The 26,720-nt window shown below is 40.3% G+C and overlaps 2 protein-coding genes across 9 annotated transcripts in view; both read right to left on the reverse strand.

The window, feature by feature from the left end:
• Positions 1 to 288: 288 nt before the first annotated feature.
• Positions 289 to 7,656, reverse strand: ppifa (peptidylprolyl isomerase Fa). The gene is made up of 6 exons (XM_042501733.1): positions 7,455 to 7,656; positions 7,316 to 7,346; positions 7,087 to 7,175; positions 6,914 to 7,010; positions 5,613 to 5,688; positions 289 to 5,500 (listed from the first exon to the last, which is right to left on the reverse strand). The coding sequence occupies exons 1-6, from the start codon at positions 7,599 to 7,601 to the stop codon at positions 5,365 to 5,367; spliced, it is 576 nt and encodes a 191-aa protein (XP_042357667.1). The 5' UTR covers positions 7,602 to 7,656; the 3' UTR covers positions 289 to 5,364.
• Positions 7,657 to 9,221: 1,565 nt separating this feature from the next.
• Positions 9,222 to 26,720, reverse strand: part of zmiz1a (zinc finger, MIZ-type containing 1a) — a 127,023-nt gene continuing 109,524 nt past the window's right edge. For 7 of the 8 annotated variants that reach the window (XM_042501725.1, XM_042501727.1, XM_042501724.1 and 4 more), the window contains 18 exons: positions 22,126 to 22,261; positions 19,647 to 19,761; positions 19,304 to 19,524; positions 19,015 to 19,216; positions 18,598 to 18,879; positions 17,018 to 17,197; positions 16,728 to 16,796; positions 16,468 to 16,633; positions 16,241 to 16,382; positions 15,808 to 16,018; positions 15,547 to 15,652; positions 15,229 to 15,389; positions 15,052 to 15,119; positions 14,543 to 14,611; positions 14,178 to 14,455; positions 13,640 to 13,824; positions 12,241 to 12,543; positions 9,222 to 12,010 (listed from right to left, as the gene is read on the reverse strand). In XM_042501725.1, the coding sequence (XP_042357659.1) occupies positions 11,903 to 12,010; positions 12,241 to 12,543; positions 13,640 to 13,824; positions 14,178 to 14,455; positions 14,543 to 14,611; positions 15,052 to 15,119; positions 15,229 to 15,389; positions 15,547 to 15,652; positions 15,808 to 16,018; positions 16,241 to 16,382; positions 16,468 to 16,633; positions 16,728 to 16,796; positions 17,018 to 17,197; positions 18,598 to 18,879; positions 19,015 to 19,216; positions 19,304 to 19,524; positions 19,647 to 19,761; positions 22,126 to 22,261 (3,002 nt within the window). In that variant the 3' untranslated portion in view covers positions 9,222 to 11,902. The remainder of the gene's footprint in view (positions 12,011 to 12,240; positions 12,544 to 13,639; positions 13,825 to 14,177; positions 14,456 to 14,542; positions 14,612 to 15,051; positions 15,120 to 15,228; positions 15,390 to 15,546; positions 15,653 to 15,807; positions 16,019 to 16,240; positions 16,383 to 16,467; positions 16,634 to 16,727; positions 16,797 to 17,017; positions 17,198 to 18,597; positions 18,880 to 19,014; positions 19,217 to 19,303; positions 19,525 to 19,646; positions 19,762 to 22,125; positions 22,262 to 26,720) is intronic. The other variant, XM_042501728.1, reaches the window with a different exon arrangement.

Below are 26,720 nucleotides of genomic sequence, written 5' to 3' on the forward strand. Positions count from 1 at the left end.
CATTGTTTAGACAAAACAACTAATCGATAAAATAAGCAACAGATTAATTAATGATGAAAATAATCATTAATTGCAGCCAAGCTGTCAGTCTTAACTTTCTACAGAGCTTGCACCCTTAAAAACAAAGTCCAAAAGGTTGATTGGAGTGTAAAGAGAGTCTAGACGAAAGTGAAGTTTTGCAGAATTGCAATGATTTTCAGGTTGACTGAGAGAAAAAATAAGATTTAAATATCAGAGGGCTGACTTGTGATGTGGTGATGCTGAAGATTTAAGGATATATTGAAAGTGATGATGAATTAAGTTTACACTTATATTACTTTTTATGAAAATATAAGTGCCTACTATTATATACCAACATCTTTAAAGGAAGAGAAGTACACATCCTGTTTACATAATGTATCAATGTGCAGATCTAAAGCACTACAGAGGAAATTAATGTAGTTTTGACACCTTTAAAGGAACCTTATCATAGGAATTGTGAATGATTTTATATGTATTGTATTTCTAGCCTTATAAAAGCTGGTTGACTATATTTGATACTGTAACAAACTGTATGTGCCTTAAAAAGACTGAAATCATTCTGAAGTAACAGGACGAGGAGGCCAATTGAAATTGGGAAAAGTCACGTAGGGATAGGCTCCGAGACAGAGCAGCATACGTGCAAGTGGTAACTGTGATGCATAGTAAGTTTAATGCAGGTTCAAGATGTGACAAAGGACAAGAAAACGATACAGTTCCTCTATTAGTTTGAACTGGCACGGTGGGTGTTCGCTCCAACACAGTTTGCTGAGTTGGAGGCACGGGCTGAAACAGCATTTCCAGCTGGCAATAACAATCCTACTGCGGTCTGTTGTCATGGAATATCCACAAAGATGTTATTTCTTAGTCGATCCTCACAACAGAACGGAGTCGCGATGAAACTGTGGACCTCACTCTTTGTTTCTTTTATCTATTGTAGTTGTGTTTATCAAAGGAACTGTGGGTTTTGTCAAAAAATATACATGGTCACTCGCCCTAGTGGGAGAGTTTGCAGTGGCTCATTATGGTGCATTACAGTTTAGGGAAATTTTGCTAAATTCCAAAGTCAAAGGGACACTCCACTGATTAACCAGTGCAGATCTACAAGCTTGGGAAGCTTGCAAGTGACACTGAAGAATAGTTGAAATCAGTGCAGCAGAGGCTGAGATACATTTATTCCCTAGTATTGCTTAAGCTCCAAAACGCTGGATCCTACTTTTCTCAAGTTGTTGTAGCATCTTTCAGTCAACTTCCTCTGTTTGGTTAAAACCCTTTTTTTTCTCAGGCCTAATCCACACTAATGCATTTTCATTTCAGAAAGCATACTTTTTGCTGTGCTTATGCTGGTGATGTGCACAATTAGTCAACTAGTCGATTAAACATTGCTACCGTCGCTGGTCTGCACTATAATTATTACTCAGTCAAACGTTTTATTATTAATGGATACATCTGAATTACATATTATTGCATAATCCCATGACTGGCTTTTTTGTTTTTTTTACAGTAGGATGGGCTGCTTTCTATGTGACTGTGTCCTCCCAGTAAACATGCTCTTGGAATAAAAAGGCATGTCTCGTTAAGATTTATTTTCCCCTAAGAATATTGTTTCCAATTACTGCTATTACTCAACTTTGGTTTAGTTAGTTGGTGTCATGTTTTGTAGAATAATGTGCCACACATTTCAGCAGCAGCTAAATTACTATTTGGTCAATGGATGGCTTTTATAATATATATAATATTTTGGACAATGATTAACCTTATAGATTAATTTGTGCTCAGTCTTGACTGTTTTCTGATTTTTAGACTAATAGATTAGACAAAGTTTTGACTTAAATTTAAAGATCCGGGAAATTAGTCATTAGGGACATCCCTAGTTTACGCCTAGTGTCCACACTACTCCTATGTTTCCAAATTCCTAAAACAGAGACCTTACGAAAATTAGTTAAAACACGTTAGTATGGATGGAGATCATTTCTTAAAGAGTGCTAAAATGCTCACATGTACAGAGATGGTTTTTGACAGCTTACTGAGATGAAAACGTGTGTGTGGATGTGACCTTAGACATGACACAAACAGATGTTTTCACAGTCAGAGTAGTTCTTACTCCCTGAGATAAGTAAACTGAACTCAATGAGTAAAATTGATGGAGTGCCCCTTTAAAAGATGGAATTTGCACACCTATAATGCCACAAAAATCTGAATGAAAGATTCTCCTTTTAGTTGGGAACAACTTATTTTTCTTACTGTTAACATCGTCTTTCTTTTGCTCTGCGTGACGACACTAACCTACCAGGTCTTTACATCTGAACCTTATTGTCCACATCATGTGGCTGTAGTGAGAGGAATAGATACCAATGAGGCCTTATGAACTAACCTCATAAACAAGTAACAATGTTGTTGTGATTCACTGAGTTCTGGCAGAATAATGAGAAATCTTGTTCGGGAGATTCAGCCCAGAGACATGTTGTGAGGCGGCCATTTTAAATGGCGAATCAAGAGCCAATGGAAGCAGTTGATACAATACGTTTGAAAAAAAAAAAAAAATCTGCCTTCAGATGTAACGTCTTGAATTACATATACTTGACTTTTCTAGTACCTTTTCAGTTCAAATTTGTTATTTTCTATGAATGAGATGTGTATTTTGGAACACTTAATAGATGTTGAAAATTTTAAAGCAATCTGCAAAAACTCAAGAGTTATTTCCCTGACAAAGAGAAGACTGTTTTATGTATATATTTGATGGCCATCATTATCAAGGATAGTAGCTCTTTTAAAGTGTTATGCAATATTGAAGCTTTTTTGTGTGTGAAGAAGGGCCTGTTGCTGAGAAATAAACAAAGCTGGGAGTTTTTTTCTTTATGTTTTACAATAATCTGAGGGGTTATCCTGCAGAAATATTTATGGAGATATTTTTTACAACACTTTTTGTATAGAATATGCAACAAAGTTACACTAAGAAGGAAATATTGATGTCTACATAGAATATTATGAAAAAAGCTGGTACATAATTAATACCCTTTCTCAATTATAAGCCATTGTATTTTTTGTGTTCTGTTTTACGGTGTTATCAGTGTTGAATAACCCACAATGTTATTCAGTTGCTATATGTAACTAATTACGAGCTGCCATTTACATCCATACAGGCGCATGTATTCATTTTGTAAACAATATTATGAAGATATATATTGTGTTAACATGCAGATTTTTGTTTTCTTAATTAGTGACGGATACTCACCACTGTATAAGCACGTTAAACTGTGAGATGTAGTTTGCTTAAAGCAGCAATGACAAGAAACTATTATAAAATGTGTTATTAGTAGTTTAGGGAGTGTATACTTTTGTCAAGAAAGCGCGTGTGACAAAGAACTATTTTAGAGTTTGCATGTGCATGTGTTTGGTTTTGGATGAAATATTATTTTGTGCAATGTATACTTTATTTAAATAGTTTGCTCCAGTACATATTGTTTTTAACATTATCAGCAGTTTCTGATGATCTTGAAGTATTTCATTTACCGCTAGTGTAGCCTCTACAAATAATACATATTTACTGAATGTAATGTGTTAACACTTATGTGGTCAACTTGGAAAGTTATGTTTGTATTCTTTACTGTTGATGTTTGTATTGCAATATTGCAATAATGTAATATTTGAATTGGACAGAACACAGGCGTGAGGTAGGGAAGACAATGATTTTGGGGAAACAAGGACAGTCATGGTTTCGAGAGTAGACCACAGGTCTGTTTTTCATGTCCATGAAACGGCATTCCAAAATGTGCCTTATTTGTTAGTTGGGAAAACATTTTAGTGTTTTAGTGCTGTCAAGAGTTTGATGAATTAAAGTCATATTGAATTAGGAATGCTTGGATTATGTGGTTTCATTTGTTTGGGTCCTCTGCTGAATTGTTGTTACCAGTAACTGGGAGGTGTTCGCTCCGGAGTTTGATTTCAGCCAAAAGCAACACATTGTTTTCTGAGAGCTCCTGTCTGTATAATATTCTTTAGAGTATATATTTTCATGTCTTTGGTGCAAGCTAGAAGACTAATGCAACCCTGAGCGTATAGATCATGATAAAGAGGCTTTTTTAATGGATTATTCATGGTGGTTGTGTAACACAGAACAGGGGTCGGCCTGTAAAACTTGTTTTTCACTTTCTGTGAAAGTGCTGAAAGATAACAGACACATCCAGCTGACAGGTCTTGATTTCAACACTTTGCGGATAATCTTCGAATGGGAAAACCGAAAGGCAAAAAGGACACCAGCTGGGTGCTGTGTGATAAAATGAGACGTTTACAGCAAAAGAAACCAGCTTGTACCAGTTGTAAAGATGTCATTGTGCTGCATGTGTACTAAACGTTGGCCACAGCACCGCCGTCTCCCGAGCCAAGTTTCCATACACAATATTGGCCATGCATTCCAAATAACTAAAACTAAACCAGAGGGTGGGGACCCAAATTATATCAAGTTTGTTACAACATCGCTTGCTCAAACAGAGCGAGAGCTGAGAGGTCTCTATAGCAACAATGTAATCTGAGAATTCAAACAAACGGTGGAAGGTCAGCGCGCATATGGTTTCATTTAGGAGCAAGAGCTGCTTTTTCACGTCGCTTCATTATTTACTTTCATAAAGTATTAGCTCGATAAGCAGCACCACCCAGTCTCTGGCTCTCAGACATGTCCTGGCCTCCTTTTCTCTGTCTCTCCTACAGACATTCTGCGTTTCAAATAAAGAGGCAGCGAGGGAAGAGCAGCCCACATACAAGCTAAAGACATTTTCAGGTTCCTTTACGGCTCCAGGAGATTAAATCATCTGCATTCACTGTATCCAATGAAGCTGGAGCCAGCGGTTCTATCATCTGTCAGCTGCATTCATGCGATATTTCAGCTCCACTGTAGGTGGATGTCACATGATGTCACATCCTGCTCCGATGAACAGGAAGTCAGTCGTGCTGGAAAACCGGTGTCTAAAAAAAGATGCCGGATCAACTTCCAGGAAGCTTTAAAAACCAGCGAGTCGGTGGCACATGAGAACAAATGTCCTGTTCTAAAACTAGAGCTGGTAAAATCTGAAAACATTTTAATTGGCAGTAAATGGAGAGTAATTGCCTTATAAGATCATTTCACATAGTGGATGATTTAGTGCCTATATACAAAGGAGATGGGTCAAGTTCAAAATTTAAATAGCAAGATCTCTTCGAACATCATCAACAGTAAAAACATCCGATTATAGAAGAGAATCACCCGTGACAGTTAGTCCTTGAAAGTGCCATGAACCCAGGATGAAATATAAAGTAAATACCAAAATCGGTCCGAGTCATCCGACAGAAGTCCACGTGTGACTCTGGGTGTTATTTGATCTCCCCACAGTCACTGATGACAATTTTCTTAATCACACCACCGTCGTGCAAACCAAAGGATTCCATCTTGGTGACCACGTCCATGCCGTCCTTCACCTGACCAAACACTACGTGTTTACCATCAAGCCTGTCGATAACAGAGAAAAAGCAGGACTTCAGCAACTGGTCAGTGACTGGATTTGAATGTGGTGAGTGGCAGAGCTTAGATGACTCATTAAAAAGGTCTTTAAAGTATTTACCACTCTGTTTTAGTCGTACAGATAAAGAACTGGGAGCCGTTGGTGTTTGGCCCTGAATTTGCCATTGAAAGAGTTCCTGCAGAGATCAAAACAAGTAAATCAATTAAACGTGATGCAGTCAACAAGATCTTGACCTCCTTTTATCGCTGGCCTGATACCATTTAGCTGTTGCAAAAGAAAAGCATGCCTGGAGTCTGTGTCTAACTGTTGTGGTTTAAGGCCTGTTTTTCTTTCCTGAAATGCAAACTGTGATAATACCACGCTTTAAAAAGAAGAACAACATAATCAGCCTGTGGATTAAGTTTATTCAAGAAAGTAGTTATTTTGATTAGTGCATGCTGACACTCTAAAAAGTAGGTCATTCACCTGGGGATTATAAAATCTATATAGCCAGTGTTTTTAGTGCTGCATGAAATTAGGCACTGCCATCTAGTGGAGACAGGCAGCTATATATTTAAAGATATGAAACTGGAAAATGATACTGTAAGGAATGCTGGGAAGTAAAATATATGTCATAATTAAGAGCAACAGTTTTCAGTCTTTTTCCTTACTGATATTTTTTATGGACTAGTCATTTCATTTTCCAAATGTCAGCAAATGGTGATAAAATCCCCACATTTGAGATACTGGAATAAGAGAACGCTTCACATCTTTGCTTGATAAATTACTTAACTTAAAGGAGCAGTGTGTAGGATTTAGTGGCATCTAGCAGTGAGGACTGCAGATTGCAACCAGCTGAAACTTCTCAAAGTTTGAATCAGTGTTCATTGTTCTACTAACCCATACTGAACGGATGAGCTATATTACTCTAATTTCTGTTAATGCACTTTTATGTGAATTGTATTTCCGAATTGAATAAAAAAAAAAAAAACAATGGTCAAAAGCAATAAAAACTTGGTCTCTCTCACACACACACACACACACACACACACTTATTTAAACCGGTTAAAAAACAAACAAACAAAAAAAGAATTATGCAATTTTTCACTAAAGAAAACATTAATTGTGTTTTATTCCATTTCTGCTAATATCTACACAATGCACCTTTAATTATTATTAATCAGGATTGTTGATTAATTTTCTTTTAATCTCCTATTCAATTCATTGTCAAATTGTTTCACTGATTTTATCACACTGATACACTTCCAGCCACCACATAAATGACAGTGTTGTGTCATGTAGTGTGTAACTTACAACAGTTTAATTAGCATATAGATATGAATACAAACCTATATGGATGGATAAAGACATTTGGTTTATCCTTTAAACAGAGATAAAGAAGTGCATGCTTGTAGACGTACCTGGACCAGTGTGTTTTAATTTGAAGTTTTCATCTTTGAAAGTCTTCCCATATATAGACTTCCCTCCTGTGCCGTTGTGGTTGGTGAAATCTCCCCCCTATAAAAGGAAACGCAGAAATAGACAAAAATGGCAAACACTACTTTGCATGCACCACCTTCACTGTAAATCTCACCTGACACATGAACTCAGGTATGATCCTGTGAAACACTGATCCTTTGAATCCAAAGCCGGGCTCCCCGGTGCACAGGGCTCTGAAGTTTGCTGTGAAAATATTAGTTGTCTTAGTTGTTGCATTAATATTATACACAACTCTTTCAGAGTTTACGAGCTCTTTAAATTATGAATTCAATACACTCCGGATATTTCGCAGCTTGTGTTTAGAGAATCACGGTTAAACATACCTGCAGTCTTTGGCACCACATCTGCATTCAACTGCAAGAAAAAAATCAAACTTAAACCGATGCCTCTATCTGTGCATATTTGAGGACATGCTGCAGCTGAGACCAAAGTCTTTGAGAGAGGCTAACGCTAACCAGCTACCTCAATGATTATCCTGCCCAGAGGCTCGCCGTCCGCCTCGATGTCCAGAAACACGACGGGGTTCTTGGTGGGTCCGGACGAAAACAGCTTCGCGGCGGCGATCCCCGGCGCGCTGTACCTCATGTGGCTTTTTATTTGAAACATCATCGGTGCTCAGCTGACAGGCCGAGGAAGACCGGCAGGCCATGCTAGCCGTGTTTACAGTGACGTCACGGGCTGAGAGTCAGCGCGCGCGGTGGTAAAACAGCGACACCACGTGGGAGGTTCCGGATGTACAGTGCCTTACGAGAGTATTCACCATGGATGTATTATAGTGAAATTTTCACCCGTCTTAGCGTTTTTCATTATTATGTTGCTTTACAAACTGGATTTTTATTGGGATTTTTTTGTAATCTACCTGCACAGCTCCTGCTACTCACTGTGATGATATAATTTGAATACTTATTTTAAAAAATGTGTTGTGGTGCAATACCTTCCTGCATTCATGTCTGCTCAGGTACAGGGCTGTGGAAAGTACATTATTTTGAGTTAGTAAATCATTTTGAGAACGTTTCTCATTATAATGACTTATAAGATCCTTTGTTTCATCACTAGTGGAAATAGGCTTCCTGGTAAAGTGGTCATACTTAAAGTGAAACTATATATATATATATATATATATATATATATATATATAGACAGAAGGGGCATGCTGAAAATTATTTATAAATCTGTTCAAAATGATCACAGTTTTTAGCTTTAATGTTTCTTTCCCAAAAACACATTAAACTTTGACCCACAGCGATGCTTTTAAAACTGCAAATGCATGATTCTTTTAATTATTTGTTAACCGCACAGATTCAAAGCAAGAGGGACCTTTATCATCAGTATCATTTGTGACAGTGTTGTGATCTCAGTTACGTTGAACTAAGCGATAAAATAAGAGTATGATTGCTTGTGTTTTGTTTTACTGGAATGCTTAGCCTAAAGCTTCTTGAATCAATCACAATCAACGATGAAGCTCCAATCTGCAACAAGTGATTATTTGCTTTTTTCTCCCAAGTTCCCAAGATAACTTGTTGCTAACCTATATTTATTAATGCCCCTTTTACTAATAGCTTGTAGATTGCCTAATTATTTAAATGGTGAAACAGACAGCAGAGACTTTGTCCTGTCAGCTGTGTTTCTAATAACTAATCTACGATCCACGTGTTTTTTTCCACTGTACTACTATTAACATGTGTAAAGACATTTTACACTATTTTAATTTCAAATTATACAGTTTAGTACTGCAGGTATTCTATGGATTGTGTAGCACAAAATTACAGTCCTTTCTTTAAAATCTTTTTGTGGAATATGTAATGGGTTAGTATAATCTGGTTGTAATTTGTATGTCAAAAGACACAAAAGGCCATTAACTGTGTTTCATCTGAATACATATTTATTAGATAAATATTAGGATGTCACGTCATCTAACTACATACAGATTTGCAAGACTAAAAATCACAATGTTTTTCTGACCAGTTTAGAATATGAAATGATTGTACATAGGATGTACAAAACCAAAGAGACAACTGCCACCTGTTGTGCCAATCACTTCAGATTGTACCTTTATAGCATGTTTTTGCCAAATTGCATAAAAATTATAAATTTGACAAAATCTTTTTTACAAACTGTAAATTTGGAAACAACCCTTAAGAGCCACTAAAAGCTCAACGTCTCCAAGTCCCAATTATACCTCAAAAGGTTTTAATAATTTTGTAGCACCTTTATAAAGTACACAGGTAATAGAGAAATACACAGAAGTTTAATATTACACAAAGGAAAAATGTCTTTTTTTTTCTTGGAATCCCCCGTGGAGGGGTACATAAAGTATCTTCCATAAATGAACAGGCGTGGTTAGAGGTCTGCACAGACGCAATCGAACACAGACTCATTTTGCCAATTCAATGTCTGACAGGAGGATGCAAGCTTTACAAATTCTAAATACACTATGCACACTCCCCCTGGAGAAAATGAATACATTTCTGTTAACGTGTCTCTATTTGTCATTTACATTATATACACGTATCCCTTACATCCCAAACCCCATCCCCAACCCTCTGCCACAACCTCCCCTTGTATGCAAACAGGAGGGGGGGGATCTCCCCCAAATTCCATTTTACAATATTAATTGCATTCTCTTTTAAATCCTCAATTTCCAACGTCTGCAATCAGACAGTACAATTTGTGTCAAATTAGTAGACGTGATTTCGTGAAAGGTTGCGGTTACAGTTACACGCTGTGTAGGGAAATAAAACATCCCAATGCGGCAGTGCATTGTCTTTAACAAACATATAAACAAACACATACAACATCTGATCCTTCAACTGTCTTAAATGCAGGTGATCCATTTTTGAAGATCAGTAAAAGCCATATTTGGTTCTTCAAACAAATTACAAATCTCAAATATGGGGGAACTTTTATCCAACAACATACAGTATATTTAAATTCATTGACTGTACTGCATGAAACTGTGTAAACCAAATTATACTTAAAAAACACTGGACAAAATCAATAACTTAAAACAATATCAAATGTGATGAAAATACACACTTTTGCTAGGTATGGTTATCAAAAGCTCATGATCAGGAGTCAAAGCAATTCTGAGGACATTTTTGCACATTCTCACTTTAAATAAAAAGGACGAGGTCACTTATTCCAATGATATTGAACCACTATTTTGGAGAAATCTGGACCTCGAAGCTGCATTAACAATTATTTAGACAAAAAAACAAACAAATTGAAAGGTGACCAATTCTTATACATAAAGAAAAAATAAAAATAACTCTTAAAACGTGCCTGCTGAGCAACTTGAATATGCCTTTTCATTGATGCATTGTCACAGGGTGATGGAAAACAACACACAAGGACTCAATACAAGGCCTGTGAGAGTGCATTTGGATCAATTTGTTACAATATTGGACTGGTTATAAAGGAGTCTGTGTGTGTTTGTAAGTGTGTGTGTGAGTGTGCGTATAGTCCTTGACACACATACAGTACCATGTAGTTGCCAGTAATAGATAGGTACAGTACTGTACAGTCACAAAGTATTCACAAAGGGTATATACAACAGCTCTGGAAACACTGTTGGATCATGCAGGATGTTTTTTTTCCCAAAAAAGATGCAGTTCAACAGTAACAAAACGACAAAAGGAAATTTCGGAACAATCACACAGACGTTTCTATAAAACACAGTGATTTAAAAACTTCTGTAGGATGTTGAAATCCTGCTCAGGCCCGACCCCTTATAAAAACCATATAGGAGAACTTTGGTGATGTGTTTCTGATTACTTTGTGGGACAAAGATAAAACACATAAAAAGGATGACAATTAAAAAAACAAAAAAAAAACTGATGAATTTGAAATAATAAATATAAAGACAAGAGAGAAAATTATTTGATCAAGCACGTTTAGGCTGGACAAAGACAACAGGAGCCATTGGCACACATGCACTTGTGAACAAAATGGTGCTGAATTTGATAAGGAAGAGCGAAACATTTACAATAAATACACAAGAACGACCGCGGGAGGAGAAAAAGTACAGAGAAAGCTCTTAAAGTGTTTTATCTTTCTTCCATTCAATATTTCCCTTCCCTCCTCTGTCTCAGACTTTCCCTCCCCCGCTGTCTTTCACAAACGCTCGCAGGCAAACAAAAGAAGACGCGTAAACAGACACACGTATATACACACACGGACACACTCACACACACTAAATTGCACAATGTGCGCTCGTTTCCTCTGTTGACACTCGGGACATTTTAGCTCGTCCTTTCAGTGCTCTGATTCTGAAGAGTTCCAGTTATTCAACACACACACTGGGGGGGGGGATCAGCGGGGCACGGCATGTGCCAAAGTTTTGGAAGAACACATTTCAAATAGGATAAAAACACTCTTACAAGACAATGTTTTTTTTTCACAAAAGGAAAATGACAAAAAACAAACAAAAAAAAAACAACAAAAAAACAAAGCTACAACACTTAGAGCCCACAAAGGCTCCTGTCTCCTCCGTGTTGTTTACACATGATGATTATAGCTGCACAGTTTTCAGTTTAAAAGTCACAAATATCATATATGTATATATATAATATCACTTTAGTGCCCGCCAACATGGCTGTAAATGGTGTGTTTCGAGTCAGAGGCGGTGGAACTGGTGCGTGGAATCTTTACAGGAGGAAAAAAGGGAGTGTGGGGGGAGAAAAAAGGGACCGGCATTCCTGCTTTCTCCCTTGGAGTTCCCAAACAGGTGCCTCTGTTCAGCCGTGCTCCCATGCCACACATCTGTGAAAGACTGTGTGTGTGCGCGTGTGTGGGCATAGGAAGCCGCTTGAAGTATCGACAGGAGGTCAGTGAGGTGTCTGTGGACGGACAGTCAAACACATCACGGCTCCTGTGGGTGCAGGAGGGTTTTTTTTAGTGGAGGTGAAGGGCTAGTTGTTCTCGAAAAGGGAGAGAAGGTCGTCGTTGCTGTTGGCAGGGAGGTCGGGGGGGTCCAGATATGATAGTAACTCGTCCGGGTTGGCCAGCTCTGGAAGCAGCTGTGGATAAAAAGCAGAAAGAGACAATGAGCGGCGAGGCTAAACAACCTGAAAACATTTGAACTTTCTGATGCTGGACGACTTTGAGTCTTGCTCAAGTGTCTGTTGAAGCCACGTAAACAAGCAAATTGAGAGTCAAACACAAACATAGCAAAGAGATGAGAGCAGCAGTAGCAGACAATTTTAGCTGTTAACAGGTAGCTTTGGGTGCCCAAAGCGGGCACACTTACATCCAGGGAGGGTTCAGGCATATCCTGGGCGCCCTGACCCATCTGACCATCTGAGGAGGGGTTAAAGTTCAGATCGCTGTGGGGGTGACTGTTCTGCCCAGGCTGCTGCTGAGGCGGCTGCTGAGGCTGAGGCTGCGGTTGAGGCTGCGACTGGCGAGGCGGCTGCGATGGTTGGCCACTGTGATGCAAGGGCTGCCCTGACTGGCCACTGTGATGTAAGGGAGGCCCTGATTGGCTGCCAGGGTGGGGAGACGCATGCAAGCTCTGCTGCATGGAGTTATGGGACTGATCGGGATGGGACATCTGCAGGTGCGAGAGGGAGACAGAAAGCGAGAGAGGGTGGAGAGTGAGAAATAAGGAGGAAGACACAGAGAGTGTTAAAGAGGGGAGGAGGAGGGAGGGGATGCATGGGAGGAAAGAGAGGAAAAGCGAAATGAGTTCCAGCGTGAATAATATGGAACAGGCCTAAATGGAAGCTGTGATAAGCAGACATGTACAGCTGCAACATTATACGGCGACATGAGCATGTGAGCATGACCGAGCACACATGCTGGCTAGAGGCACCGGCTGCACCTCGTACAGATAACAAATGTGAGCCTCTTTTTATAGTACGCCGCAGATTGTTCTTCTGCATACTAAGTTACCAAATTATGCTACAGGATAAAATAACTTGGCAGAAGAGAAAAGCCTAAAAGTCACATGAGACATAATCCTAATTTGAAGGTCCAGTGTGTAAGATTTAGGGGGATTTATTGGCATCTAGTGGTGAAGACTGCAGATTGCAACCAGCTGAAACGTCTCCCAGAATTACTTCAGTGTGATTGTTTAGGAGGTTTTTACCAGGAGGTGAGTTATCCGCAGCAGTCTCCTCCTCTCAAAAACAAACTGACCAGGTGCTTTAAACACTGAATGGAGTAGTTTTATGTTACAAGCCAGTGTTTCTCCTCCGCTGATATGTCGCAGATGAGTTGCTCGCCCAGAACCTACTAATGTGTGCTCACATTTTTTCTCTGAGAACTTAAGATCTAGACATTCAGGACATTTTTATCAGGTGCTGAATTATTCGCAGAGGTTTCTAAATTCTAGAGCCGGTGTTTGATTTGTCCTTTCTGTGCTATTGTAGAAGGAAGTCAGGGAACATGGTGATCTCTGTGAATAAGAATCCCCTCCTTATGCAGATAAAAACAGCTCATTCCAAGGTAATGGAAACACGGTTCTTATTTTCAGGTGATTAAACACAAAAGAAAACATTCTTAATAACATATTGCTTTTCTGACTGTATAAAGTCCTAAATCCTACACACTGGGCCTTTGAGACAACTACATAATATACTGTTCCCAAACTTTATTGGTAAAGTGGGATGCAAAAGAAAGCAGCCCTGGGAGTCGACCCTACTTACTGCATCATTCATGCCGTGGTTCAGGGGCTTATCCTGCGGGAGGAGACCACCAGGTCCATCTGGAGGGTGTGAGAGCTGGGGGCCATGGATGAAGTCATTCATTGGGGGACCTCCTCCTCCAACTCCACCACCAGAGGGGTTCCCATGAGGGAAGTCAAAGTTCCCTTGGCCGTGGTAACTGTTGCCTTGAAGGACAAAAACAGCACTTTTGTCAAAAGGCTAACTGCAGTCTGGCCTTGCTGACTTGTCTAATGAATCTCTGCTGTTGCAAAAAGTTATCTTTTCAAAGTGGTTACATAAGGGGATACACACGTTCCACTTTTTTCACTGTTATGAAACATTTATCAGAGCAATGAGCTTACAATATTTTAAAACAGGTTCAGCACAAAACTCTCCTTGAGGCTGTTGCTTTGTTTAATGCACCAGAGACACATCAGTAGTTCCTGCTATAAAGTGCAAAACAGCTCACTTTTCCAACAAATGAGCTGACTATCTTGTTATTTATCTACGCAGTCGGAGCCTGGCTGCTTCTCTTTACCTGCTCCAGGGTAATCTCCCCCGTTGCCACTGGGATGTTGACTAGGGTGTGGTGGGTAGGGGCTGGGGCCCAGTACGGGTCCCGGTCCAGGTCCTGGGCCGGGCCCTAGCTGGGCGATCATCTCCATCACATTGGGCATGGTCATCTGACTCGGGCTCATGGTCTTAAAGCGCTTGGCCAGTGGGCCATCGGGGTCCTCTTTGATGTGTAGCTCTGACTTGATGGGGACCGGTCGCCAGCTACACGTAGGGTCTATAGTGACCTCCTCGAACTCTGAACTGTTAACAAAGAAAGTGTTGTCTTAATGTTGGAACACAGATTCAAAGTTTTAGGTGGATTTAGCAGAACAAAAAGAGGAAACATACTTTTGGATGGCATTAAGGATTCCCCACATGTACTGGTCCACCTCCAGACCTTCTAATAATGCTGTTTTACTGAAAGGAGAGAGAAATCGTTAAATGGATATGGCAACCCTTTCTTGATTATACCACACCACAGAGAGGACCCTCATGACACCTCATGACTTTTACTCTTCGTTGAACATTTGTCTTTATACACTTTTCACAATAAAATGTAAATTTATCACAGGATGACAACGGAAACACGTAGCAGAGTGCAGTGGTTTTTGTTGGGGTTTTTTGGTGATTTTTTTCTACCCTCTGTTCCCTATGTTTGTAGGGAGCGATGGGAGGAGGTGGTTAGTGCTCCTTTTGTTAACTTCCTCAGTGTTGTGTCTCTTTTCTTATTGAAATTAAAATAAAATATTTAAAAAGTAGAGATAAAACATTAAATATAATCTATTGGAGGCCCTACTTATATGGTAATCTTATCATCCTTCACCTGAAAAAAACCCCCAAAACAACGCTTTACTTACTTGCACACAGGACACCTCCATGTTCCCCTCTCACAGTTGAGCTGCAAGTAGGACTCCAGATCGAAGCACTGTGGAGAACATTACAAATGCTCATGAAAGACGTGACACAATTGTAAGTAAACATTTATTTTAACGCTTCGGGTTAGGGTTTTAACGTTTCTTTAAGTCTAAACAAACCTGGACATGTTTGCAGTCATGCCCTCGCGCGGGTAGCTGGATGCGTCGGAAGGTAATGGGACATTTCAGCGACACTTTAATGGCCGTCTGCTCCACACCGTCTTCCCCGTTCAGAGTGGTGCTGCCTGCCGAGGCCGCCACGCTGCTGAAGTTCCTCTTAACTGAAAAGAGGACAGTGTTTCAGACACTTTGTAAACACTCGCAGGTGTACTTCGATATCTATTTTAAAGTACAGCGTAAAGAGAAACAGGTGCAAGCTTGTGTAATTAAGACATCCTTATGCATATTAACAACACCAAGAGACAAATGGAGACATACCCTTGGTGATGCAGTGTTCTGCAGGAAGGAGCCTTTTCTTCAGGAGCCCCTGGAGGACGGATCGCACAGATGGCCTGTGGACCAGCTGCAGCACAAACAGGTGGGACTGCGAAGCAACACGAGGACATTAAAATAAACAGAAAATCAACTCGTACATTAAGTTCAATCATCTGTGTGAAAATCATTGCTGCTGATCTTTCTGTTGAATGAAATAATTACATTTCCGTTAGAAGTTATCCTGCACTGATAGTTTGTACTCACACAGCAGCAGGCGGTGACTGTAATCTGGATGGTGTTTCTTCCAGGTTGGCATACGTGCTTCAGGTGCAGGGGTTTGTGGGAGGTTTTGTTGTCTCCTCTCTCGATGGTGAGGGGCGTGGCGTTGACGCTGACCTGGACGGAGGCGGGCCAGTTGGTGTTCATCTGCCTGTCTTCATGGTGGTAGCACTTAAACTGGAGCTCAAGATCTGACCTATGGGAGTGAAACAACCACAGAAGAGTCAGCAGAAAGTGATAATATTCAGAAAAACAAAGCACAAAATCTGTGTGTCATTGAGCATTTATCTAAAAATAATCTCAATCTCTGACTGTATTAGAGAACGTATATTCCTAATATTCAGTCAAAGAAGTTTTCTCTTCGTATGAGACAGCTGAGCAATTATAACAGAAGCGGAGGCCTGCTTGGTGGTCGTACCTCCACATGAGTGTCTGGTGGACGGAGGGTCGGAGGTGGAAGACGTGGTTACTGACAGCCAGGTTGTGCTCCAAGCGGAACGGCTCCAGCACCACTCCATCCCTGACTGGGAACGTCAGCCGCAGCTCCTCATTAGGGTTAGCTGGAAGAGAAGATAAACAGAAAGGGTCAACTTTTAAACCCCAGTGAAGTCAAACAATGCACCAGATATCTGCTGGGGTACTCACTTGGAGGGGGTGGAAGTGCGGTCATATTTGGTTTCATGTCGGGTGGAAACGGGGGCTTCACATCCTGGTTTGGCGACAGGTACGGAGGAATACTACTTCCTGGGGTCATAGGGGGTGTGGGGTTTCCAGGGACCGGGGAGTGGGGGTAGTTACCGGGCCTCGGGGGCTGTAAAAGGCAGGAAAGTGCAATAATGAAAACATCTGTATTTCACATACATGACGAGGTCAAATGTAGCACAAAGATCTTTCTGAAAACATACCCCGTTGCCTTGGCTGTAGGAGTATCCGCCTCCAGAGAAGTTGGTGCTCTGACCATTGAAGGGCTCTTGCTGTAAAGACATAAACAAATTGATATATATATTTCATATAGATCATTAATACTCCAGGAATATAGCACGCAGTTTGTTCCAAAATGTGCGTTAAATCTCAAAGTGATCTGTCTGGCCCTGCCTTTAGGCACAGTGCATGCTGGGAAAGGCTCAAGCTGCCCTTGTGACCCCGTGTAGGAGTAGAAAGTAGATAAATGGATGAATGATGTGGGTTAACAAACCTTGTAGTACTGGCTCATGGGCATGCCAGGTGGGTACTGCCCTTGGCCCTGCTGCCCTGGCATCCTCTGGCTGGGGTAGTTAGGAGATGGCAGCGGTCTGGAGGTGTTTGATGGCGGGTACTGCCCTTGCTGTGGTGGGAACTGACTGTTCGGCCCATACTGCTGACCACCGTAACTCCCCTGGACAAAGTAAGTGAAAGGAAAAAGCATGTTTTAGGTGATACATGACAATTAGGGCTCTATTTTTTCCAAAATAAGGCACATATGCAAACACGAACCAAGATTTTTGGGCTGCAGATGTTGCAGACGACGGCTAAATACATTATTAGCAGGATAAATACAGAACAGCAGGTGGAGTTGGGGCAAAATTCAGTAATGACTGATCACATGAGGCAGCAACAGGTGAAATGGAGGTAGAATTAATTTCCATGAAACACATGCACTTCCATAATAAAAAATACATAGCACCCTAAATTTTAATAAATATTATCTCAAATGTACTGTTGATGGTAGATTAAGCAGGTTCAGTGTTTTTATCTCAGTAGCTAAGTGTGTTGGCTTCGGCATTGCTGAACATCTCCCTGGTTTCATTTTTAAAAAGGGATTTTGAATTAGTAAATTAGCTCTGTGGAAAATAAAGGTTTATGATACTTGCACGTTTGATCGAGCAAAATAGGATTTTTGAAGACCAAATGCAATCACCCAAAGAAAAAACTAACATTAAGTTATAAACAAACTTCACCATGTTCAACTGACTTAACTCTGTCTCCACATTAAGGCTGTGAAGCCATGTTTGGCATGTATATTCTATAGTCTCATTAATGCACTAGTTAGTAACCATCTTTTTTAATCACATAAAAGCTTCAAAGTTCACTTATGACGCAGAATTAACATGTGGGTCTCTTAAGCTTGTGTTAACAACACACCATATTTCAGGCAGCTAACCAAGAACACATGAATATAAAACACATTGAAATACTAACTCATTTCCAGGTTTCAGGACTCGTTCCTATTAAAAAACCTATTAACTGCTGTTCTTCTCTTCTGCATATTTGAAAACACTTTTTTATGTCTCTAATGTACAATTCACATAAACATGTCTATTTGCTAAATTCAAGTCCTTATTTATCCAGTGAAAAAAAACCTTGCAAAAAATATTTACAAAAGCACACACATCCAGACTATAAGTACAAGGTGCTAGACAGAAGAATATAAGAAAGAAGACATAAAGGTGTCCGCTAACAAGATAATGCTAATCCATGAATATGCATTTAATTACTACTATGGCTCTTTACGCTCGAAATGCCACCTTGGTAATTACTAGATATAATTAAATATAATTATTTATATCTAGGGTGCAGAGTCTATTTTTCCAATAAATAAAAATGAAATGGTCCTCATATCTGTCACAACTAAATGCAAAATAGGGTTTGTAGATGTTTTTGTGACACCCATATGGTGCCAGTAAATTACCAAACAGGCAAAGATGCAAAACAATTGACTTGCGAAAGCAGTGTTGGCTTTGAGCCTGAAGGCAAATAGCGCCAGATTGTTTTGAATCATCAGATCTTTCCACTCACCTCCCCAGGATATGGCCTCTTCATCCCCTGCATGGGCATGCCCTGTCGTGGTCCTCCGGGATACCCTTGCTGAGGCATCCTTTGGCCGTGAGCCCCGAAAGGCACCATGCCTGGGGTCCGAGCCTGGTTCATGCCCATGGGAGGCCCACTCATATTGGGGTTGTTCATGGCTGATCCCATGCTTGCTGGATTCATTCCTCCAGGGGGGCCTCGTGGGCCTGGCTGGTTCATGAACTGGCTATTGTAGGCCTGCGCGGGACCCATTTGGAACGAAGAACACATCTGGAGGCAAAACAGCAGATTTCAGTGTTTAACATGATCATTTAGGGTCTCAGGCATGTGGTTGGATGATAGATTTCTGTGTATATCTGTATAGTACAGCCTGTTTGATGGTCACAGCTGTAATGTGTACTGTACCTGTCCATACTGGTTCATATCTTTATTCTGGGTTTCCTGCAGAGCTGCCACCGTGGCCGTTGCTGTGGCCGTTGCCGTAGCAGCAGCGGCGGCGACAGCAGCAGCTGCAGCGGCCGCAGCTGGTTGAGTAAAGTCACCAGGAGGACGTGTGTGGGAGGTCAATCCCATACCTCCTGGAGGAGGGTTTGGGCCTCCGGAGTAACTGTAAAAAACATATGTTTTAATCATTATTGTAAATTTTATTGCTTGATTTTTTAAAAATGAGAGTGGTATCCATCCAGCCTCTTACCTCCCGCTGTATCCCCCAGGACCTCCGGGGTAGCCGGGCCTACCATACATGCCCTGCTGCATGTACGCTTGGTTGGAGCCTCCTTTATTTGGAAACTGTTGCTGCTGAGCATTGAACTGAGGTGAGTTGAGCCCTGCAGCGCTGGCAGACAGACCTGATCCCATTGGGTTACCTCCAGGATTCATGGGGTTATTGCTATTTGCCATTGGGTTACCTAGCACCTGGATTTAACAAATACAGGAAAATAAAATATCCATTAAACTAAGCAGACAAAACTTCTAAGCCAAGCAGCGATTGTGTGTCAGAACTTACAGACCGGGATGCTGTTCGTGCATGAACATACCTGACTCTGTGATGTATTGGTCACGCCCCACACTGTTGTGACCACAGACAATGACCCGGGGGGCTGGTTGGTGTTTTGTTGCCAGGGGACAGAGTCATAGGGAAAGGATCCATCACTGAAAAGGAGATCAAAACACAAACATGCGCCTGATGTCACTTGAAGTTTCAACCGGCCAAGAAAAGAGCCAATAGAAAGCCAACAGAGTTGCATATCCATCCAGAAATGTGAATAATTTGGGAATTCTTCTTGCCAAAATGTGAGGCAATTTGAAATGTTTGGCGTACAATTTCAAAACAGGCTTGTCAGCCAGGATATCTGCTAATGCCTGCACAGTGAGATGAGCAAAAATTTCCAAATGAGCCGTGAGGAGTTGCATGCCCACACACACCAGTAAAAACTAAATTGAATAAAAAATGATTCTGTGAGTTGTTGGAAAGTCTTTGGATGTGGAGAGGGAGAGTGCAGTTGGAATGTTTAACATTCAGATTTAAAACAAATATCAGGTCAAAATATGAGTGTCTGTTACATACAATAAACAAGCTGAATTCTCATGGGGAGAGGCAAGTGGCCAGTGGAGTGGGAAGGAACTGCTGTTTTTGGAGAGCAGCTTGTTTTTGCTCAGAGGTTAGCTCTTGGAATGGACGACTTGTTCAATATTTCCTCATAAAGGCACAACATTATCCCAAGATCCTCAGCAGAGGCACACAGGACTCTTGGCTAACTCCAGGCTTTCTTCTTCTTCGAGTGAGGCATGAGCACACAATGTTCTCCAAAAACATTACTTCACAGCTCTCCTCTCTGCCGGTTTGTCCCTCTACCCCAAAACACCTCAGCTCTCTCAAAGAAAGTTTGGCTCTCTCTGCCAAACAACAGAAATCCTGTGTGTTGGTGTGTGTATTACACAAGAACTGGATTTCAAGATAAAACCTTAATGATGACAGATCTATTACTGCACCATGTTTCTTTAAGACACCAGAGCAAACCTTTGTTAGCTTTAATGAATTAGTTGGCTGTAATTTGGAGGAATGCAAATGAATAAAACAAACTGGGGGAAAATCTTTATTCTGTCTTTTTCTGTTCTTGCTCCTCTATTTGTTGACATTTCTTTTCTCTCTTTCACTGCATCTGTGGTTCTTAAAGCTTTTCCACCTCGCACCACCGTTTACTATCTTGCCATCACAGTTGTATCTATTAATCCATAAAGACTGCTTCAAAAACCTTTTTTATCATCACTCCTATGCAGAAGACATTGTAACACACAGACTGGCTTTCAGAATTCTCTAATTCATAATTTGTCATGAAGTTGTCGACATAAATATATGTATAATATGTTTTAAAATAATATGCTTGTATTTTATTTATTTCTATTTCTATTCATACCAACATCAAGGACATTTTAGAAGGTGTATTGTATCCTTTTTTATTGCTATTTCAATGTTATATATTACTATGTCACCCCCGTTATCATTACTATATATTTTTTATTACTCACTTGCAAATAAAAACTTGATCTCAGTAGGATTTCGCCAATCATGGATGTATATGCCACTGCATTCATGAACATGACTACGTCGCAGGCTTATATCAAAACAAAAAATATTCCAGGAAAAGCAAAAACTTATTTTAAATTAGATTTCAGGGATCTAAGTGTAGCATTTTTATTTCAGTATTTTTGAAATTTCTTCATGCACCACTGGAAGGAGCTTGTGTACCACCAGTGGTAAACATACCATATTTTTTTTACTTTTTTTTCACCCAATCTCCCTCCACTCACACATGCACACTAACCCACAGCTCCCATCTACAGAGACACCATGCCATCTTTTCAGTTGTGCTTCAGAGACTGCTATGGCCAGTGTATGTGCATTGTATTAACCTCTGTTTATTCACCTGCTTTGTCACGTTATTCCTTACAATAAAGAAATAATAAGTTTGTGTTGCTGTATAAAAACGCTGTACATCAGCTGTCTGCTGCAATGTGATTTTGTATTGATGTCTGTTAAAGGGCTTAAGTCAGGCTGACTGAGAGCTTATCTCACTGTTGGCTTCTTTCAGATGACTGCCTGCAGGAACAGACAACTGACAGATGGCACAGAAAGGCATGTATCAGTCTAAGTATCAACGGGTGCAATACAAATTCAATCAAACAGAAACATTTGAGTCAAAAAACTGTAATTAAAAGTATGAGACGTGAGTGATGTGTACCACATTCAGCGGGGGGAAACTAGAAGCAGAAACGGCAGCATTAACCTAATTTATTCAAAAGCAAGTGACTCATATCTGCCAAATCACAGCTGCACTCTGATTTTATGCTGTACAGTTTCTGCCTTTGACTCTGTTTTGGGGATGCAGAAAAAAAAGCTTTATTTCACTGGTAAAATGGAGAAACAGTCACCTTGAACTGAAGTTAGAATTCAGTGTAAGAAAAACACGGTCTTTATTCATCTGACAGGAGGTTTCTCGGAGACTCCCCACTGACCTGTGTGTGAGGCCGGGCTTCATGCTGTTCATGCTGGGCTGCATGGGGACTTTTCCCTGCGGTTCGTTCTGCCGGCTCTTCTGGTGACGCAGCAGGAGGAGACGACCCAGCTCCTCGCACCACGACGACAGCAGGGCTGCAAGGGAAAAACACAGACACACACACATATGCACACGCGTTAGTCTCTTCTCAGCGGACACATACACTTGCCTGCATTAACATGGGGCTGCACAATGTGGCATTAGTTGAATGTTTGAAGTTCTGTGTGCGAATGATGACCAAGAAAACGTTATTTTCTTGTTTTCATCTTCACACTCTTTAAATGTCAACCTCAAATGAATAGATTTACCCTGTCAGCTCTCCCGACAGTGCGGCGTACTGGTTTGTTCATTTATAACCAGCCTGAGGTTATTGCTAAAGCCTCTAGGGGGCAGCCTAACTCAATAAACCTGCACTGATTATTTGCCTGTGTGGATTTCACAACAGTTACATCACATCATTTGTACCTGCAGTGTAAAATATAAACTGAAATCTCTCTACAGCACAAAGGACCTCCCAGTTTTTCTGCCACAGAGAGGGAGAGGCTGAAATGGAGCATGAGAGAGCGACAGACACGGAGTGATTGGGGTTACAGATATGATCTATGTAGGAAGTAAGAAACAATGAATCTTCACTCTCCTCCATTCATCACTTCATTCTTCTCCACCAACTTCCATGTCCTCTCATATCTCTAAAGACAAACATCAAACTGTGCAGCACTGTCATCTTCTCCTTGAAAACAAGAGATATTTTTTTCTATTTTGTTTCAATGATGTGCCAATTTTATTTCCTTTTTTCCCAATGCCAATCAACTTGTCGCTCTTGAATCGATCAGAGTCGTGCAGCTTGTTTAAACACACTGCCTCTTGATTACAGAAACTTGTCTGCACAAACAAAAACAAAAGAAAGGTTACAGTGCTCACTACTTAATTAAATAATTTAACATGCTATTTTAAGCCTTGTAGACCCAGATACACCAGCTTTTAGGAAGTGCAGTTGTCAAGTTTGGGGTTTCAAGATGTAGCATTTTTGGAAATCTTTGTCCCCCTAAGGTTTTAATAGTCTGCGTGACATTGAATTGTGAGCAATTACAAGGCCACAAACAACAAATGTGTGTCACAATGCCCTTCAAATGAAAATAAAATCAAAACATAGCTGTAAATGGAAAACTGAAACCCACTGTTGTGATTTTGAAAGCTTGTTAGTGAGTGAGTTGTGCCATCTGTAACCTGTACAGTGTGATACACCGAAGCTAAACTGTTTCAGCTAACACGGCATCATATTAGCTAAATGAATAATACATGATCTAACAAGTCACCACTTGTTAGGGCTGAAACTAAAACTCATTATCAATTAATAAGCTGAAAATTTTTTCTCAATTTATCATTTTGTAAACAGAATGTCAGAAAATAGTGAAACAGCTCAAGGTGAAATCTTTAAATTCAATGTTTTATCTGACCAACACTTATTATGTATTATATTATCATATATGACAGGGAAAAGCATGAGACCATTGAAAAAGCATGAGACCAGAAAATATTTGTGTTTTTTGCTTTAAAGGAGTAGTGTGAAGGATTTAGTGGCATCTAGCGGAAATCATTGCTGATTGCAAACAGCTGGAACTAAACCAGGGGGTTTATACAGGGAGCTGAATTATTCACAGAGGTCTTTTTCACCCAGTAAAAACACTTAATGAAGCAATTTCACAATTAGAATTTGTGTTTTTACGATGCTGTTTGGCTCGTCGCAGAGGAGCTGCTAACTAGGGTAGCCAACAAGAAAACACAGATGCATTTGGTTTTTCCTTTCTGGGCTACTGTAGAAACATGGCAGTGCAACAAGGCGGAGTCAGTGAACAAGGATCTGATCCCTATGTCTATGTCAACAGTTCATTTTTAAGGTAACAAAAACAAAAAGATTCTTATTTTAAGGTGGTTAAACGCTAAAAAATGTACAACTACATAATATTACACTTCTGCCAACATATCCCCCTAAACACTTGAGCTTAAAAAATATGAATATGTAAAATATAACTGCTGATAAATATTCTGTTGATCAACTAACTGTTGCAGCTCTGCTTCTTATAAAGACAAACGAAAAGGAGAGGAGAGAGGGGAAGAAAGAAAAGAGGAAAGAAATGAAGAACAAAGCAGAGGAGCAGTTACATTTTCTTGTGGAGGGTGGAGAGAGCCAAGCCTCCTAGTTAAAGAGGAATTATTCCACCCTGCCATTACAGAGGGCTTATCTCCCCACTAAATCACCACCTCTGCACCGAGGGACTGTCTCTTCAACTGGCAACCCACCATTTAGACCTAAAGATCAGCTCCAAGCAGAAGTGATGGAGTCCCTCTGAGAGGGAGAGAGAGCGATAGTGAGAGGCAGAGGAGAGAAGAGCGAGGCAGTGACTTATCATATCAGTGTGGCTACGAGCCACCAAATCTAACAAGCTGCCAAGGCCAGAAGTCATTCATAATAGAGTGAGGGTCCGCTCTGGGCAACGTGCACATTTAGCAAGCTTAGTACACTGTGTGTGACCTTGTTTTCACCTCATAGTCCCCTGTGTTTAAACTCCTGCCAACACCATCACACACCCGCAACTGCTCGGCATTTAATACTCTTCTCACTTGCTGGACACACCCACATTCCTCAGTCTTTTTTTGAAGTTCTATTGTGATCCATCTGTCTGCACTATTATTAATTAAGGTAACTTCACTAATGGAGAACAAGAGGAGCGGATGCCAGGAGCGCAGACAAATGAGCCAAAAAAATATAAAAGTAAGGTCTCCATCTTGTTACACCTCTCGTTTCTCCTCTTTCATCTTTCAGTTTATTTTGTTTTAATTTACACTGGGGCATTGTAGTTAAATCATACACTTTGTGCTGGAGGCTTCAACAGCTACATGTTGTAGATGAGATGAGGTCAACTACTTAAAGGCTCTTTGTTAAAACCTTATTCGCTCCATACCGTCTTTATATCAGCAGCTTCCAGTCATGTAAAAATTGCTTATGCAACGCTTATCAAAATGATGTAGAATCTAAAAAAAGAGATGAACTGAAGAGTTACATGCTGCATGAAGTCAAATCACTGTGAACCGAATCCTGAGAGTTTCAATTAAAGATCGATTTACAGCACCATAAAATAATTCCTTCATAACGAGCAAATTCTGTAACAGGCGAGATCAAAGAGATCAGCTCTGTTTTGGGGGAAAGTGCTTCTCCTCACACAGAGTGGGACGAGCTGAAGGATGTTTTTCTTATGTCTCTGCATACAGCTTGAATGTTAAAATGTTAAGTTTAGCCAAGCTTTGCCCAAACACTGGATATCCAGAGGATCAAGTAGCAAGCTCTGCAGAATGTCAGTGCTACTCGATAAAGTGTTGACATGACAGTTTACAGTTGGGTAAGAAAGCAGAGCGATTGTAACTAAAGTATGAAACATCATCGGGAGCTTGTGGCGGTGTTGCCTGAAGGCACATTCTCCAGCACCGAGGGTTTGGAGTTGTTAGTCTAATGTTATCAGTTTTTTCTTTCTGAGTGCTTACAAAATCCCAACAATAACAATATAGTTTGAAAGCAGGAGCTTGTAAAGGGGAGTTGGTTAACAACTACTGTATGTGTGGTGTGTATTTGTGTCTGTGTCAGTTTAATCATGGAAATTACATCATAGTTTACTTAGATATGCCATCCCTCTTTGCAGTAGTTTAAAAGCGTATTTCGCAGCCTTTGAGAGAAGCTGCTGCTGATCCCCTAAAAAATCCAAAAATTGAGTTTATCTAGGCTTATCTCATCATTCATATCATTTAAGTGCAAGCAGACATCAAAATGCACACAAGTCAAATTTTCTTTTCAAATACATGCAGTGTTTCCCACACAGTCATTTATTTATTTCAAAACATCTGCTGCCACATACTGATTTTATATTTTTGGAGCTGGACTGTTCATTCGGAGCACTGTTTAAACATACCATGTATCATCTGGTTATTTGTTGCACCACACTCATGAAGTGCAGAGCGTAGTCTGGGCACAGATGGAGCAGCAGAACACCAGACACAGTGAAAGTGAAATGTAACTACTCGTGGTGGCAAAGTTTGCTTTCATACTCTCTGCAGCAGCAGCTCCTTCTTTCATCCATCGATCTGATCTGATGTGCTCTGACCGTATCAACAGATCGATTTTCTAATCCACGACTCAAACTCCTCAAACTGCTGCTGAGGGGAAAAAAAAAAAACTTCAGATGAGTTTCTCCTGCGCAGCATTCACTGCCTCACAAAAAAATGGAGAGAGGACAGAGAATAAAACAAAAGGGACACACACATACACACACACACAAGAAAAAAATGTCAACTGTGATGAGACTGAAGCCTTAGGGGCCAAAATGGAAAAAAATAAGTTCTAATTCATGTGGAGGGCAGGGAGTCGACATGACAACTTTAATGACGACAATGGTGAACAACATCGATGGGATAATTTTCAGAGCAATTTGATGAACGATGGAAACACTGAAAGCCATTTAAAATCCATTCAAATTTGCAAAACGTTTGATAAAACCCAAGAAG

Source organism: Plectropomus leopardus, chromosome 15, assembly GCF_008729295.1.
Source record: "Plectropomus leopardus isolate mb chromosome 15, YSFRI_Pleo_2.0, whole genome shotgun sequence".
Taxonomy (NCBI): Eukaryota; Metazoa; Chordata; class Actinopteri; order Perciformes; family Serranidae; genus Plectropomus; species Plectropomus leopardus.